The following is an 18,239-nucleotide window of genomic DNA, read 5'->3' on the forward strand; positions in this document are numbered from 1 at the left end:
AGGTTCCAGTCTAGAGGTAACAGTGCAGGGACACTCCGCTTGGCTCTGCTTTTCGGAAACCCTAGAGAGTTGGGACAAGGACCCGCCTACCTGGTTACTAAAGGTGCCTGCACCACTGTACTGCCTGTCAGTCACCTCCTTCATCAGATGCTGTTACGGTAACATTACCTACCGAAATCTCCTTCTCAAATACAAAGACTGTGTTAAATTACCACCAACAGTGTTGAGAGCTGTTACATCCGCGTTACCTGTAATATTGGATCTCCATGCCATAGTATTTAGAACTATAAGTGAGCTCCTTGCCGACATCTTCCATGTGTTGTTACTTTTGCTTTACCAAATAATAATGGTGCCACCTACCTTGGACTTTGTGTACCTTTACTCCATCTCAAGGCCCAATCAACTGGCCCTGTCTACAAGTAGATTTATGGTAGGCCCACAATGCTCCTGGAGTTGGTACCAGAATTAACACTATATAAAACAATTATTACTAACTTCTGTATTTTGCCAAACATTTTTTTTTATATTGCAGGTTATGGCTAAAGGTCTGATTGTGTCTGCTGGGAGGCAAAACAGGACCTCATTCAGCCTCACTCCAGAGCACTCCTGGGCTCCCAATGTCAATCTCATCCTTTACTTTTACAATAATAATGAATATGGTGATATTGTACAAACCTCTTACATGTTTCCTGTAAAAGGCTTGTTTCAGAATAAGGTAATTGCTGTTATTTTAATATACCTATCGGTACACGAACAAACTAATATGTTACAGCTGTCAACTTCCATTTTATTTTTACAAAAAGTTAATATTTCTCTGATTTAGTCTCTTTATAATATACATTTTTCTCCTGTATTTTCGCTCATATGGATTGTTGATTATGCACTTTGACATTTCTCATGATCTTCTCTCATGAGCAAGATAAAGGTCAACCATAAAACTCACCATATGTAAAGTGTATGACAGCAAGAACAATATAGGCAAGATTTACTAAAACTGGTACACACAGAATCTGGCGCGGCTGTGCTTAGTAACCAGCTTAGTAACTCAGCTTCTAAGTTTTTTGTCAAAGCCTAATTGAACAAGCTGAAATTAGTAGCTGATTGGTTTATCTCTCCTAACCTGGTTTAGAAACATCTCGGGGTTACCCAGTCAATTGTATAAGTCAGAAGTGATAAATATCAATCTAGAGGACTCTGTGATACAGCGCCTCAAGTCTCAATACTCTTTGTTCTGGTGCTGGTGTCTGCATGTCATACATTTCAAGTTATAATTTTTACATTTATATGGGGAACCAGAGGCAGCAATGTATGCCCCTAAAGACTTAGGGGGTCAGGGGGTTGCTGACTTCCAGAAGTATTATATTGCAACTTAGTTCATTTAAAGAATCCAACTCTACTCCACCCATTATCGACTGGGTTGGGTCTTCTTTGAGGCTCAGGCTTTTCTCCCCTTAATAATTGACTTAGTCCAGTGAGTCTCCTAGAAATTTGGCAAAGCAATTCTAAACCCTACTCTTTCCCATTCTCTAAATTTATGGGACTCTTTCTGTAGGAGATGGCCACTTCGCTCCCACCAAACCCCAGGGGCTCCCCTCTTCAATAACCCTACATTCCCGCCAGGCCTCCAATACTAACAGTTCCAGTATTGGACTGACAAAGGACTCTATAGTATCGGACACTTCATTGATCATAGAGGCATATCGATGTTGTATAGGCTATTTGCGACTCCACCCTCCAAATTGTCTTATCAGATAGCCTGGGAAACAAATCTCAATGTGGAAATTGGGAAACAGGATTGGTGAGCCTGGAATATCCATGTCTATAAAGGTGCCATGGACGTGACTTTGATAGAAGCCGGATATAAAGTCTACTCCAGATGAAATTTAGTAACGGAGACACTTACGAAAATGTATCTGGGCTCCCCCTCCTCTTGCTTTTGAGAGTGTGGACAGGTGGGAACTAGACATGTGCATTCGTTTTCGTCCGAATGCATTTTCGTCCGAATTTCAGGTATTTTCGTTATCATTTTAGCAAACAATAACGAAAGTGCAGAATCTGAAAGACGAAAGATCCAACATAAACAAATGCTTTATTTTCGCTTTCGTTGCGACAACAGTTCGATATAGATAGGAGATTCGACATGATGCTGACAATAACAATCTGTGTCCATCAAACCTGTGGTCGAATGTGCCTAACCTTAGCTCTATTACAACCCCTGGCAAAAATTATGGAATCACCAGTCCCTGAGGATGTTCCTTCAGTTGTTTATTGTTGTAAAAAAAAAGCAGATCACAGACATGGCCAAAAACTAAAGGCATTTCAAATGGCAACTTTCTGGCTTTAAGAAACACTAAAAGAAATCAAGAAAAATAATTGTGGTGGCCAGTAACAGTTAGATTTATAGAACAAGCACAGGGAATAAATTATGGAATCACTCAATTCTGAGGAAAAAATTATGGAATCACCCTGTAAATTTTCATTACAAACACTAACACCTGCATCAGATTAAATCTGCTTGTTAGTATGTAGGTAAAGAGGGTAAATCATCACGCAGTGTTGCACAAGATGTTGGTTGTTCACAATTGGCTGTGTCTAAAACATGGACCAAATACAAACAACATGGAAAGGTGGTTAAAGGCAAGCATATTGGTAGACCAAGGAAGACATCAAAGCGTTAAGACAGAAAACTTAAAGCAATATGCCTTGAAAACAGAAAATGTACAACAAAACAAATGAGGAACAAATGGGAGGAAACTGGAGTCAACATCTGTGACCGAACTGTAAGAAATCGCCTAAAGGAAATGGGATATACATACAGAAAAGCTAAAAGAAAGCCATCTCTAACACTTAAACACAAAAAAACAAGGTTACAATGGGCTAAGGAAAGGCAATCGTGGACTGTGGATGATCGGATGAAAGTCATATTCAGTGATGAATCTCGAATCTGCATTGGGCAAGGTGATGATGCTGGAACTTTTGTTTGGTGCCGTTCCAATGAGATTTATGCAGACGACTGTCTGAAGAAAACATGCAAATTTCCACAGTCAATTATGATATGGGGCTGCATGTCAGGTAAAGGCACTGGGGAGATGGCTGTCATTAATAATAAATGCACAGGTTTACATTGAAATTTTGGACACTTTTCTTATCCCATCTATTGAAAGGATGTTTGGAGATGATGAATTCCTTGAAGAAAGACACATAAGGTCAATGTCATGGCCTGCAAACAGTCCGGATCTCAATCCAATTGAAAATCTGTGGTGGAAGTTAAAGAAAATGGTCCATGACAAGGCTCCAACCTGCAAAGATGATTTGGCATCAGCAATCAGAGAAGGCTGGAGCCAGATTGATGAAGAGTACTGTTTATCACTCATTAAAGGGGTTGTAAAGGTATAAATTTTTTCACCTTAATGCATTCTATGCATTAAGGTGAAAAAACTTTTGATAATACCGCCGCCCCCAGCCCCCCCCGTTTTACTTACCTGACACCTCAAAAACTCGCCTGCTCGTTCCCGTCCTCCATTCAGCCGATCAGCCTGGTCGCTGATTGGCTATAGTGGATGGATTGAAAGCAGCGCAGCCATTGGCTCGCGCTGCTGTCAATCACATCCAATGACTCAGCGCGCCGGGGGGTGGGGCCGAGTGATACAGCGAGCGGCTATAGCCGCCGGCTGTATCACGGGAGCGCGCCCGCAATAACTAACCACCATGCGAGGGAGCTCTCATTAAGGTGGTTCGTTATTGCGGGGAGGAGCTGAGACAGCCGCCGAGGGACCCCAGAAAAGCAGGTTCGGGGCCACTCTGTGCAGAACGAGCTGCACAGTGAAGGTAAGTATAACATGTTTGTTATTTTTAAAGAAAAAAAAAATTACCTTTACAACCCCTTTAAGTCAATGCCTCAGAGACAGCAAGCAGTTATAAAACCCAGAGGTGGTGCAACAAAGTACTAGTGATGTGTTGGAGTGTTATTTTGTTTGTTTGTTTTTCATGATTCCATAATTTTTTCCTCAGAGTTGGGTGATTCCATATTTTATTCCCTGTGCTTGTTCTATAAATCTAACTGTTACTGGCCACCACAATTATTTTTCTTGATTTCTTTTAGTGTTTCTTAAAGCCAGAAAGTTGCCATTTGAAATGCCTTTAGTTTTTGGCCATGTCTGTGATCTGCTTTTTTTCTACAACAATAAACAACTGAAGGAACATCCTCAGGGACTGGTGATTCCATAATTTTTGCCAGGGGTTGTAGTCCAAGATCATTCTATATAGAGAGAAAAGATTCGACATAGAGAGAAAAGATTCGACATAGAGAGAAAAGATCCCTGCTGGAATTGGGTGGGGGGAGTAAAATAAAAATAATGATGATGATGAATGTTATTGGCCGATTGTAACCAAAGAGGAGGGGTAGTAAAATAGCTAGAACTAAGTACACACGTACAATTTTAGTCATACATTTAGGCCAAAATGTATTCGGCCACATGTCTTTGGTAAAAAAAATGTCAATAGGCGTATATTTATTGGTTTGCGCAAAAGTTATAGCGTCTACAAACTAGGGTACATTTTCTGGAATTTACACAGCTTTTAGTTTATGACTGCCTATGTCATTTCTTGAGGTGCTAAAATAGCAGGGCAGTACAAACTCCCCCCAAATGACCCCATTTTGGAAAGTAGACACCCCAAGGAAATTGCTAAGAGGCATGTTGAGCCCATTGAATATTAATTTTTTTTGTCCCAAGTGATTGAATAATGAAAAAAAAAAAAAAAAAGTTGTCACTAAATGATATATTGCTCACACAGGCCATGGGCATATGTGGAATTGCACCCCAAAATACATTCAGCTGCTTCTCCTGAGTACAGGGATACCACATGTGTGGGACTTTTTGGGAGCCTAGCCGCGTACAGGGCCCCGAAAACCAATCATCGCCTTCAGGATTTCTAAGGTCGTAAATTTTTGATTTCACTCCTCACTACCTATCACAGTTTTGAAGGCCATAAAATGCCCAGATGGCACAAAACCCCCCAAATGACCCTATTTTGGAAAGTAGACACCCCAAGCTATTTGCTGAGAGGCATGTTGAGTCCATGGAATATTTTATATTTTGACACAAGTTGCGGGAAAGTGACACATTTTTTTTTTTTTAACAAAGTTGTCACTAAATGATATATTGCTCACACAGGCCATGGGCATATGTGGAATTGCACCCCAGAATACATTTAGCTGCTTCTCCTGAGTATGGGGATACCACATGTGTGGCACTTTTTGGGAGCCTAACCACGTACAGGGCCCCGAAAACCAATCACCGCCTTCAGGATTTCTAAGGGTGTAAATTTTTGATTTCACTCTTCACTGCCTATCACAGTTTCGGAGACCATGGAATGCCCAGGTGGCACAAAACCCCCCCAAATGACCCCATTTTGGAAAGTAGACACCCCAAGCTATTTGCTGAGAGGCATGGTGAGTATTGTGCAGCTCTCATTTGTTTTTGAAAATGAAGACAGACAAGAAAAAAAAATTTTTTTTTCTTTTTTTAATTTTCAAAACTTTGTGACAAAAAGTGAGGTCTGCAAAATACTCACTATACCTCTCAGCAAATATCTTGGGGTGTCTGCTTTCCAAAATAGGGTCATTTGGGGGGGTTTTGTGCCACCTGGGCATTCCATGGCCTCCGAAACTGTGATAGGCAGTGAAGAGTGAAATCAAAAATTTACACCCTTAGAAAGCCTGAAGGCGGTGCTTGTTTTTCGGGGTCCCGTGCGCGGCTAGGCTCCCAAAAAGTCTCACACATGTGGTATCCCAGTACTCAGGAGAAGCCACAGAATGTATTTTGGGGTGTAATTTCACATATTCCCATGGCATGTTTGAGCAATATATCATTTAGTGACAACTTTGTGCAAAAAAAAAAAAAAATTGTCTTTTTCCCACAACTTGTGTCACAATATAAAATATTCCATGGACTCGACATGCCTCTCAGCAAATAGCTTGGGGTGTCTACTTTCCAAAATGGGGTCATTTTGGGGGTTTTGAACTGTCCTGGCATTTTATGCACAACATTTAGAAGCTTATGTCACACATTACCCACTCTTCTAACCACTTGAAGACAAAGCCCTTTCTGACACTTTTTGTTTACATGAAAAAATTATTTTTTTTTGCAAGAAAATTACTTTGAACCCCCAAACATTATATATTTTTTAAAAGCAAATGCCCTACAGATTAAAATGGTGGGTGTTTCATTTTTTTTTCACACAGTATTTACGCAGCGATTTTTCAAACGCATTTTTTGGGGAAAAAACACACTTTTTAAAATTTTAATGCACTAAAACACACTATATTGCCCAAATGTTTGATGAAATAAAAAAGATGATCTTAGGCCGAGTACATGGATACCAAACATGACATGCTTTAAAATTGCGCACAAACGTGCAGTGGCAACAAAATAAATACATTTTTAAAAGCCTTTACAGGTTACCACTTTAGATTTACAGAGGAGGTCTACTGCTAAAATTACTACCCTCGATCTGACCTTCGCGGTGATACCTCACATGCATGGTGCAGTTGCTGTTTACATTTGACGCCAGACCGAAGCTTGCGTTCGCCTTAGTGCGAGAGCAGGGGGGGACAGGGGTGCTTTTTTTTTTTTTTTTTGCTTTTTTATCTTATTTTTAAACTGTTCCTTTCATTTTTATTTTTTTTTTAATCATTTTTATTGTTATCCCAGGGAATGTAAATATCCCCTATGATAGCAATAGGTAGTGACAGGTACTCTTTTTTGAAAAAATTGGGGTCTATTAGACCCTAGATCTCTCCTCTGCCCTCAAAGCATCTGACCATACCAAGATCGGTGTGATAAAATGCTTTCCCAATTTCCCAATGGCGCTGTTTACATCCGGCGAAATCTAAGTCATGAAATGCTCGTAGCTTCTGGTTTCTTAGGCCATAGAGATGTTTGGAGCCACTCTGGTCTCTGATCAGCGCTATGGTCAGCTGGCTGAATCACCGGCTGCATTCTCAGGTTCCCTGTTGAGACAGGAAAGCCAGAGAAAAACACGGAAGACGGTGGGGGGGGCATTCCCTCCCACTGCTTGTAAAAGCAGTCTAGAGGCTAATTAGCCACTAGAATTGCTTTTACATGAAAGCCGACCGCTGGCTGAAAAGAATGATACCAAGATGATACCTAAACCTGCAGGCATCATTCTGGTATAACCACTCAAAGTCGTGAACTGCGTTCCTGAAGACAAAAAAATGGTTAACAATAAAACACAGTAAACGGTAAAGTATAAAAAATTGCATACCTGAAAAGCAAACATGATAAAACATAATAACAATAAAACATTGCAGAATAGAATACAGTAAAAAAGAGCAGAGCAACAGAGAGAGAATAGAGAGAGAGAACAATGAAACGACAACTATTTTTTTTATTTTATATATTTTTTTGTGTTTTTTTTTTTTTTTTTTACACTTTTTTTTGTAACTGTAACTTTTATAACTGTAACCGGTTCCAGGTTCGGGTCTCTAAAAATGCGATGGCATCTTGGGAGACCCTGTGAAAGTGTGCCTAGTTTGTGCAATGCTGTACCCTACGCTAATACTCAACTAGTGTAAGGTAGCGTTCAAAACATTCACCAATGCAAAGACCAGGATTGTCAGGACAGGAGGGACAATAATAGCGGGTGTCACGCCTATATCCGCGCTTGCTGCAGACACGACATCTTTTTTGGGGGGGTTCGTTGGGTAGGGGTACTCAGGAGGACATAAAAATGCCTCTCATGCAGCCGACTGCATTTGGTTGGGGATGTGAATGGGGGAAGTACGGGTGCTGCAGAAGCGGTGGGTTCCCAATTATTAGGATTGGCGAATGCAGCAGGAAGGGCATTATGGGCACGACGGGCCTGTTTGTCTTCTTCTTGGTGGCAGCGGGACACTACTTGTGCTTGTCACCTCACCAGCTTGAACTGTACTTATGGGACTTGCCACGTCACCAAGTGTTACTGCAGTGCTGGTTTGACTACGACCGGGGTGTACTAGGCCGCTGGTGCTTGCCACTTCACCAAAACGCTACCAAAAAAACAGCGATCGCAGGGATCAGGCCTGACTCTGCGAACGCTGCAGTTATGTGTTTTGTAAGTGACAGTGATCGATCGATACTGCACTTGGGTGGGCTGGGCTGGGCCGGGCAGAGGGGTAAAATGCAGGTGCTAGCAGGTATCTGGGCTGATCCCGCTAACACTGCGTTTTTGGGAACCCTAAACTGCTGGGGACGCTAGTATAGATCTGATCGGATCAGATATTGATCCGTTCAGATACTATACCACTAAGGGAGGTGTACGGTGCGTGCGTGGGTGTTAGCGGTACTGGCGCAAACCTGATGCTGCCTGGGGCTGGTGCTTGCCAGTTCACCAAAATGCTACCAAAAAAACTGTTAGCGATCGCAGGGATCAGGCCTGACTCTGCGAACGCTGCACTTATGCGTCTAGTGTTTTGTAAGTGACAGTGATCGATCGATACTGCACTTGAGTGGGCTGGGCTGGGCTGGGCCGGGCGGAGGGGCAAAACGCAGGTGCTAGCAGGTATCTGGGCTGATCCCGCTAACACTGCATTTTTGGGAACCCTAAACTGCTGGGGACGCTAGTATAGATCTGATCAGATCAGATATTGATCCGTTCAGATACTATACCACTAAGGGAGACGTATGCTGCCTGCGTGGGTGTTAGCGGTACTGGCGCTAATCTGACGCTGCCTGGGGGGACGCATATCACCGCCGAGCGATCAGGGGGCTAAACCTTTATTCGGTAATAAACGGCGGGTGCCCTGACACTATAAAAAATAAACTAACTAACCAGCGTCACCCGTAACAGTTATACGGTGATCAGTGGTGAAAGGGTTAACTAAGGGGCAATCAAGGGGTTAAAACATTTATTAGGTAGTATATGGGGGTCCCTGTCGCAGTAAAACGCTGACGGCGAACCTAAATATTTACCTCCCTAACTAGCGTCACCAGTGACACTAATACAGCGATCAGAAAAATGATCGCTTAGCGACACTGGTGACGGGGGGTGATCAAGGGGTTAAAACTTTATTAGGGGGGTTAGGGGGTACCCTAGACCTAAAGGGGGCTAACACTAACTGCCCTACCACACTAACTGTCACAAACTGACACCATGCAGTACACAGAAAAAAAAAAAAAAACTGCTTGGTGTCAGTGTGACAGGGGGGGGAGGGGTGATTGGGGGGTGATCGGGGGGGATCGGGGGGTGATGGGGGGTGTAAAGTGTGCCTGGCATGTTCTACTGTGTGTGTAGTGTTTTACACTCACATTGCAGTCTTCTCTCCTCGGCGCCGGAACGGAAAATACCGAGCCGAGGAGAGATGACATCATTTCCTTTGCTGCTGTTTAGCATACAGCAGCAGAAGAATGATTCTCATTGGCTGGGAGCGATCGCGAGGGGGGGGCCACGAATGGATGGTCTCCTCCTCACCTCTCATCGCTCCCAGACCAAAGCCGACCGCCTCAGGCACCGGGGGGGGGGGGTCCGATCGGACCCCCCACCCGCGGGAGGCTGATCACGTACAGGTATGTGATTCTGCCTGCCCGTGCCATTCTGCCGACGTACATCGGCGTGAGGTGGTCGGCAAGTGGTTAATTCATTTGGATTTTCGGAAGAATGCAATTTTTAATGAAAAATGAAATAAATAAAAAAGAATTTTGGGAGTAACTAAATAAATGTATTTTTCAGACGAAAACGAAATTCCGAAACAAAATATTTCAGTGTGCACATGTCTAGTGGGAACTGTTTTACTTACATATTTGTTGATAAATCTAAGGGAAATTCTACAGAGACTCTATAATCAGATTGTATTAACCAGCTGCATGGCAAGTATTAGACAGCTGGCATTTAAAGCAACACTTATGCAATTTTCATCTGATTTTGAAAAAATAAATTTACATGCAAATTAGTGCCAGTTTAGGTCAATGGCTCACTAATTAAAAGTTAATAAAATGTTTCTTCTATCCCAAAATAGAATGTAGGGACCACATTGCATTGTGGGATGTGGGTGGAACTTAAACACGAAGAAAAGTCAGCATTGGCATACTGCAGGCACCCTGAATTTTAGGGCATCATTTGGCATCTTGAAGCTTCATTGTCCAAATAGGAGATATGTATCAGTACATGGAATATGCTGGTGCCAGCAATTGCATGATATTGCTACCCAAAAACACCTTTTAGGTTCAGATTCTCAAATTCCTGTTGACAATTGAAATCTGAATTAGATTTTTAGCCATAATCAAAACAGACACTTCTTTTTTCACCAGTATGTTAGTGATGCTCAATGATTACTTAATTTCCAGTGTACAAATTGCTGAACTTATTTATTTTTATTTATTTTGCAAAAGTTTTATTAGGCCCCTTTCACACGATAGGACTGCTTGGATCCGCCTGTCTGTTTTTCAACCGATCCGAGCGGGAAACCCATTGACTTATATGGGCAGGCAAATGTCAGCGGAGATGTGTCTGACACGCGCCTGCCATCTGATTGGACAAGATCCACTCAAAACAGACCGTCCAGCGCATCGAATGGGATCAGATGAAAACGGACATGCTGTTTGTTTTCATCCGATCTTCCCATAAAGGAGAGCGGGACTCTGCTCTATGGGAAGTGAGCAGTGAGCACAGTGAGCAGAGACCGACCTGTCATCCGCTGGCTCAGCGGGGATAAATGGATCAATCTCCCGCTGAGCTAGCGGAGTCCGCCGAGCGGATCCGCCAAATGTCAAAGGGGCCTTAAGGTTTAAAAACTCATATTTACACATAGGAAGTTCTTTCAGCAGTAGAAAGAACTTACATGTTCTGTTTTAGAAAAGCATACAGGAGACAATAAAATCAACTTTTTAGCCTCCATATATAAAGCCAAAGTTTCTTTTCCACAGTAATATACAGTATGTTGTGAAATCATATCAATATACAGTAAAAAACAGAGAAAAAAATCAGTAAAAACAGAGAGTAAGTACTTCTCATGGTTTATGGAAGTAAGAAGTAACCAATCCAGTGGCCGCCCATCCATACGCCCCTAATCTACATGCAGGGCGCCGGATGCATGCATTCCAATGATTTTTTTTGGGGGGTGCCTGTGACCCAACCAACCGACAAGGGGGGGTGTGGCGGGTGGCGTGTTTGCTGCCCCCCCCAAAAAAAATATACCACCAGCCACCACTGAACCAATCTATAGGTCGCAGGCAGCTTCAGATTTAGTCTGTTAGCTTTTCAAAAATGCTAGATGACCTATCACTCACCAAGATCCAGTTAAGTGATATGAAAGGCTCCTATTTATTTCCCTCAAATAAAAAAAAGTGTTTTATACTTACCTGCTCTGTGCTTTGTTATTGCACAAAGCAGTCCCTTACCTCCTCTTTCTGGAGTCCCCCACCAGCGCTGTCCACTCCTCATCCCTCGCATGTACATTCATAGCAAGCTATGTGCTATGGGGCACACCTGCAGACTCTCTGCTGAGCTGGGCTATGTGCATCCATAGACACACACAGCAGGAAAAGAGACCAGTGCTGCTGCAGACAGGCACAGCACTGCATTGCGAGAGAACTCAGGTAAGTATTTGGTGGAGGTGGTGTTTTTTTATCTTAACGTAGGTAAGGCATTGAGTTAAAAAACCTTTTGACTTTAGAACTACTTTAAGTTTGTTCTTGACTAAGCCCAATGGTATCACTGACTTTTGCCAGCTCCTAGCTACAGCTTCTCAGCCCGAAATGTGTACAACAGGACTATTTATTTTTATTTCAAAGGTTACTTTATCCTGGAGTGAAAGCAATACAAAGCCATCAAAAAATGTGTCTTTATCCATTAATGTGAAAGAAAGCCATGCTTTGGTGGGGCTGCAGATAATTGATAAACGAGCCAATCTTTTTGAGGGTGGAAGTAACTTTTCTCCAAACACAGTGAGTATAATTCAATACGTCACTCAAGAAAATGTTTATATTTTTATATTATAGTGTTATTTCTTGTTTGCAATTGTTTCTGTTTTATTCTGTACTGTTGAAATGCTAATAGAATAATAAGTGGTTGTTGCACACACATATAAAATATTTTTGTCTTTTCCCTAGTTGGAAAAATCTTATATGAGCTACACCCAGGTACGTCAAGATTTTACATGTACCTATATAAAATGTAATTGGTAAAATGTGTAATAAACAACCAGTCGGAGATTTCAGAATTGTAGCTAGGCTCACTTCTCTGGTACACAAAGAGGCAATTAAAATATAATGTCAACCTTCACTAAGTAAATACAGTATTTAAATGAAACCTATCATGAAAGAAGAATGAAGGATATGATTGTTGCACTTTCTTTCTGAAAATGTGAGCTGACTTGCTGTTATACTGGCTGCAATACTTTGAGTCAGCTGACATATACAGGGATGTTGACTTTTTTCCAAGTCTCTGATCTCTATGTCTGTTAAAGGTCAGTAATACAGAAAGTATTACAGCCTATAGATGTGCAAAACAGTCAGTCAACTAGCATTATTAGGTCAATGGCAGTCCCAAATTACTATCACAACAGGCCTAATTTAATGTGTATGTGCACCTTTGTCTCAAGGTGAGACAAGGGTATTTTAGGAACAGTGTCGGGTTGATATACTAAAACTGGTGAGTACAAAATCTGGTGCAGCTCTGCATAGAAACCAATCAGCTTCCAGGTTTTATTGTCAAAACTTAATTGAGCAAGCAGAAGTAGGAAGTTGATTGGCTACCATGCAAAACTGCACCAGAATTTGCACTCTCCTGTTTTAGTAAATCTACCCCTATATGTCCTACTAAGTATGTTGAAAGAATCAGACACTTACCTGATTGGTGCTTCAGGTTTTTTTAATAAATTTTCTTAGGTGGTGCAAAAAAAATATTTTTAAACCCACATGAAGAAGAACCTGTTCCAATGCTGATCCCACATTTTTAGTCATAACCATAGAAATGGTGATGTAATGATGTAACTGCTTCCAAAATCCTGTAACATTTGCACCTTTATCACAGAATTTGAACACAGGAGTCATAAAAAATTGCAGCACATGAATTAGAAAGATGGGATTTCTCATCCCTCTGTGTCTCACACCCATTGATGAGAATGAGCGCACGGGTAATAAATGACCCGAGCAGTGAGTTTTGTAGCACTTCCCCTGGATTCTATCCTATATTTGAAGCTTCCTTTGCTTTGCCTTTGCTCAACCTTCAAAGGTCAGTCCATTTAAAACTGATATTTCATCTTCAGGTGTCAGAGAGGCAAACCATTGTGGTTTCTTATAATGCTCAGGGACTCCATTAGTGAGACTTTTGTGCATCTGTTCTTAGTCCTGAACACCAAATTTGTCTATTAAGATTGTCACCTAATATCCCTATTGGATTCTTCATTTATTTTGTGTTATATAGTCCATAGCATTGAACAATGGAGCCTCCAAGAGATGTAAGAAGCCAGTGGGTGAAATATCATTTGTGGGTGGATGTAGCATATAGTATTAGTTCTTACCTTTTTGTTAAACTAAATTGCAAGTGTCAATGACCCATTTATCTGGGAGCCCCAACGGGTGAGTGATAGGTTGTCATGCATATGACATTGTGTGAACCCTAAGAAAGTTAGAGGATATCTCCCTAAGCAAGGGGAATTCTCCTCTTAGAAAGATGTTCCTGGAACAGGTGACTGTTAGAAGATGTCCCCTCACTTCTTGTTCTGGGAGCAATTCTAAAATGTTGGATTTCCCCTCACTTTCTTTCTTGACGAAAATGGTTGCCAATACAGATGGGGGGGTGGGGGAATTTCTTTCAATGGGAAGACGGACCACAATAAAAATTATACAGTGAATCAAACCATTTCCTGGATCTAAAAAATGGTTTTGCATAGACAAAGACTTTAAAGAAAATTATTAAGGATTTAACTTTTCAGTGGTTTAGAATAATAAAAATTAGGAAAAAACTATTTCTGATTGGTTGGGGCAGGTTTTTGCACTTTACAGTTTGCTTTACTGCACTTTACTGAACATAAAGGTTTCTTAGTACACATTTAATATTGCTAATTGCTTTTCCTGGTCTATGTCATATACTTTAAAATCGATCCATGAATTGTATGAAGCATGCATCTCCAGTCTTAAAAAAAAAACTAACAATTTCACTTTTTACCCTTAGCCTTGGGGATACTATACTTTGACTGATGCAATGATAAGCACATATTATCTTTCACATGAAGGTATGTTTACTTGATTTTAAAATATAAAACAGATTAGCAACATCCATGTAATGCCACACTGAAAGGAAAGCAGTCAAAGACATTGAAATAAAAGCCCAAACCGTTTCTGCTTAGTTTTGGAGGGTGGCTGACTTAATCTTGGTGTCCATATTTGGAAGTTTCCTCTCCCTTCCTGTCCTGGAGATTGGCATAGTCTGGGACAGGAAATCAGGGGAAACAATCACAGACAGCAATAAAAACATTTTATAAACCTGGAAAACTTTAGGAAACCTGGAAAAAAGTTAAAACATTGGCCATAAAAATCTGATAGTGGTTTTGTATTGTAAGAAAAAGAAGCCTCCATATATTTCAATCTGAGCATCTCTCAGTCCCAACACAAAAAACCAAGTGGCCCGTGGGGCTTTAAGGAGAGTGATGCTCATACACAAGTGCAACAAGGTTTATACAAATACAACATTTTTACTAGAATTTGACAAAACATGTATATAAAAAGGTAACATAACCATCTCTACTTATAAAAGGGCAAATGATATACAAGGTAGTGAGTCATTCACCAGATTACATCCAAATTGCCCGCCTAATAAATTACATACTGTGGCAATGCTGAAGCTGTATTCTCTATGCATTTCACAGGACAAAACCTGCTTCATCAGGAGACAGCTCACGTTCGTATAAGTACAGACCTGTGGAAGAGCCATGTCATAAAAATCAAACAATTAATGATTCATAATCATTTGTGAAAAACAATATCCAATATTGTCAGCCAGGGGCATACCTAGAGCATTTAGCACCCGGGGCGGATCCTATATCTGGCACCCCCCATGTTAAAATGTAAAAACACCCCACTGTGCCCCCTGCATACCTCTGCGTCCTTCAATATCTCTCTGTCATGACTGTGTACCCCCTCTCTACAACTGCATCTCTGGACCCCTTTACATTACACAGCCCCCTGCACCCCTTTACAGTACACAGAACCCTGCACCTCTGGCCCCCTTTACATTACACAGCACCCTGCACCTCTGGACCCCTTTACATTACACAGCACCCTGCACCTCTGGACCCCTTTACATTACACAGCACCCTGCATCTCTGGCCCACTTTACATTACACAGCACCCTGCACCTCTGAACCCCTTTACATTACACAGCACCCTGCACCTCTGGACCCCTTTACATTACACATCCTCCTGCACCTCTGGACTCCTTTACATTACACAGCCTCCTGCACCTCTGGACCCCTTTACATTACCCAGCACCCTGCATCACTGGACCCCTTTACATTACACAGCACCCTGCATCTCTGGACCCTTTACATTATACAGCACCCTGCACCTCTGGACCCCTTTACATTACACAGCACCCTGCATCTCAGGACCCCTTTATATTACACAGCACCCTGCATCTCTGGACCCCTTTACATTACACAGCACCCTACACCTCTGAACCCCTTTACATGCACCTCTGGACTCCTTTACATTACACAGCCCCCTGCACCTCTGGACTCCTTTACATTACACAGCCCCCTGCACCTCTGGACCCCTTTACATTACACAGCACCCTGCATCACTGGACCCCTTTACATTACACAGCACCCTGCATCTCTGGACCCTTTACATTACACAGCACTCTGCACCTCTGGACCCCTTTACATTACACAACACTCTGCACCTCTGGACCCATTTATATTACACAGCACCCTGCACCTCTGGACCCCTTTACATTATACAGCCCCCCACAACTCTGGACCCGCTGCATGTTACACAGACCCCCTTCAGTGCAGACACCCCCTTCAGTGCAGACACCCCCTTCAGTGCAGACTTCCTCCCTTCAGTGTAGACCCCCCCATTCAGTACAGACCCCCCATTCAATGCAGACCCCCTCCCTTCAGTGCAGACCCCCCCTTCAGTGCAGACCCCCTCCCTTCAGTACAGACCCCCTTCAGTGCAGACCCCCTCCAGAGAGGAAGGGGAGGTGGCTTCACTCTACTTGGCTGTGCCTGTGTGACATCCGGGACCGCTCAGGCAGTCCCGCCCACGAGAGAAAGGGATGGTTGGTGCAGTGGTTTCACCCTGCACCCCTGCCCCCCCTGCAACTCCACTACAGCTCGCCTCTCCCTGCTCTTACCTGCCTGTCACCGCGCCTCTGCCTAAACCCACCCCGCGGTGCTGTCACTGCTTCAGTCACGGAGGGGGGATGCCGGCCTGACACCGCCCCAGTGTGTAGCACCCGGGGCGGCCTGCCCCCCCGCCCCCCCCCCACTTGGTACGCCACTGTTGTCAGCGTATTATACTCACATGGGCAGTAAAATCACAGGTAGATCTGTCAGCAACTGCAGAACCAAGACCCAAAGGATGATAGATAAAGGGCCCTGTAAAAGATTTTACAACTAGGTCTTGGTGCTGGGTAACAGCAGCCCAAAATGGGCTGCATTATCTCTCCAGTGTTATAGTAGCTCTGAAGCAATGCTGAGATGGACTGGATAGTGGACCACACATGTGCAGGTGTTTGAGAGCTCACTGATGATGGGAGTGAGCAGTAATAGCTGGGAGTGTCTTAGCAACATCCTAGAAACAAGGCAGGACATGATGCCATCTCTGGTAGTTTTTCAGTCAGGCATCCGGAGGTACATAAATGGCCTACCCCTATAGTAGAGGCATTATCCAACTTTAGTGAAAGCTGCACAGTTTCTTTTTATTTACCTGCATTGGCAGAATTTTTTTTATAAAGGTAATCTAACCTTTTAAACCTTCCCTACTATATCCAAAACAAGCTAATAATGTTTAAAATCCCTTAATATATCTAATTTAAGTATTATGACTGCTTTCTAACTGTAGCAGACACCACAAAGGTTTGTACTTTTAGACTTTTATTTGTTAATCGACGTTTTTCTATGTAGTCCACAATTTCTTTTGAATTAGGATGTGCAAAGCAAGCAGGGCTTAGCCATCCCATGGAGCCTTGTCACTTCCCCTTTGACGTATTCTAGCATGTATATGAGATATTAGAAACTTGGAAAAAGGTATACTTGTTAGACACAGGCTTTTATATGTAAATGAGTGCGTATTTGAACAATTTGGAGGAATGCTGATTCAGAATTATAATTCATGCAACTTGCAGACCTCTGGTAGCCTGCAAAAATATTGCTGTTTGTCGTTAAAGACGAGGCTAGAAAACAAATAACTTACCACTGCTCTTATTTGTGTACAAAATACCGATGAACTTTATTATAGTTCATTACCAAAAATAATTTCACATAAACAGTCTGTAATTTGATATTAGAAAACACAATTCAGCTTCTTGCAATGCATGCAATTTACCTTTTCACAGTATTTTTTTTGTGAAAATAATCACAAGCATTTCTACAAAGTTCTGTTCCATATGATTGTATAAAATGACCACACAGAAATAGGTACAGGTATGTCTGAAATCATTTCACCATTATGTAATGCATTGAATATTTAAAAAACAAAATATGTTTGGAAGCAGTTTAGAAGTGCTACTATGCAGCCAGACATACTAAAAAATACAACAGGTACTACATTACCTAAGCATACAGTATGTGCCAGGTTGTAGGTTGTCTACACAGAAAATATGAAGTCCCTCTAATCACATGTAAAAAATGCTGCTAACATATAACAGCAGTTACATCAACATAGAATTTATCAGGTTTATTTAGGACTATGAAGACTATGACAGTTGATTGATTTTAAAATGCAATGGGGTGGATTTACTAAAACTGGAGAGTGCAAAATCTGGTGCAGATGTTCATGGTAGCCAATCAGCTTCTAACTTCAGCTTGTTCAATGAAGTTTGACAAAAAAACCTGTAAGCTGATTGGCTTCTATGCAGAGCTGCACCAGATTTTGCATGCTGCAGTTTTAGGCCCCTTTCACACTGGGGCGGTGGGGGCGTCGGCGGTAAAATGCCGCTATTTTTAGTGACGCGTTACCATCGTTTTAGCGGCGGTATTCGGCAGCTAGCGGGGCAGTTTTAAAGGGTTAAAACCG

General features: G+C 42.1%; 1 protein-coding gene across 1 annotated transcript in view; it reads left to right on the forward strand.

Moving 5' to 3' along the window:
- The window catches only part of LOC141140045 (CD109 antigen-like), a 121,121-nt gene that overhangs the window by 45,222 nt on the left and 57,660 nt on the right, over positions 1 to 18,239 (forward strand). The window contains exons 14-17 of the mRNA XM_073626807.1: positions 533 to 715; positions 11,790 to 11,942; positions 12,108 to 12,137; positions 14,173 to 14,233. Coding sequence (XP_073482908.1) covers positions 533 to 715; positions 11,790 to 11,942; positions 12,108 to 12,137; positions 14,173 to 14,233 — 427 coding nt within the window. The remainder of the gene's footprint in view (positions 1 to 532; positions 716 to 11,789; positions 11,943 to 12,107; positions 12,138 to 14,172; positions 14,234 to 18,239) is intronic.

Source organism: Aquarana catesbeiana, linkage group LG04 (assembly GCF_042186555.1).
Source record: "Aquarana catesbeiana isolate 2022-GZ linkage group LG04, ASM4218655v1, whole genome shotgun sequence".
In the NCBI taxonomy this organism is placed as follows: Eukaryota; Metazoa; Chordata; class Amphibia; order Anura; family Ranidae; genus Aquarana; species Aquarana catesbeiana.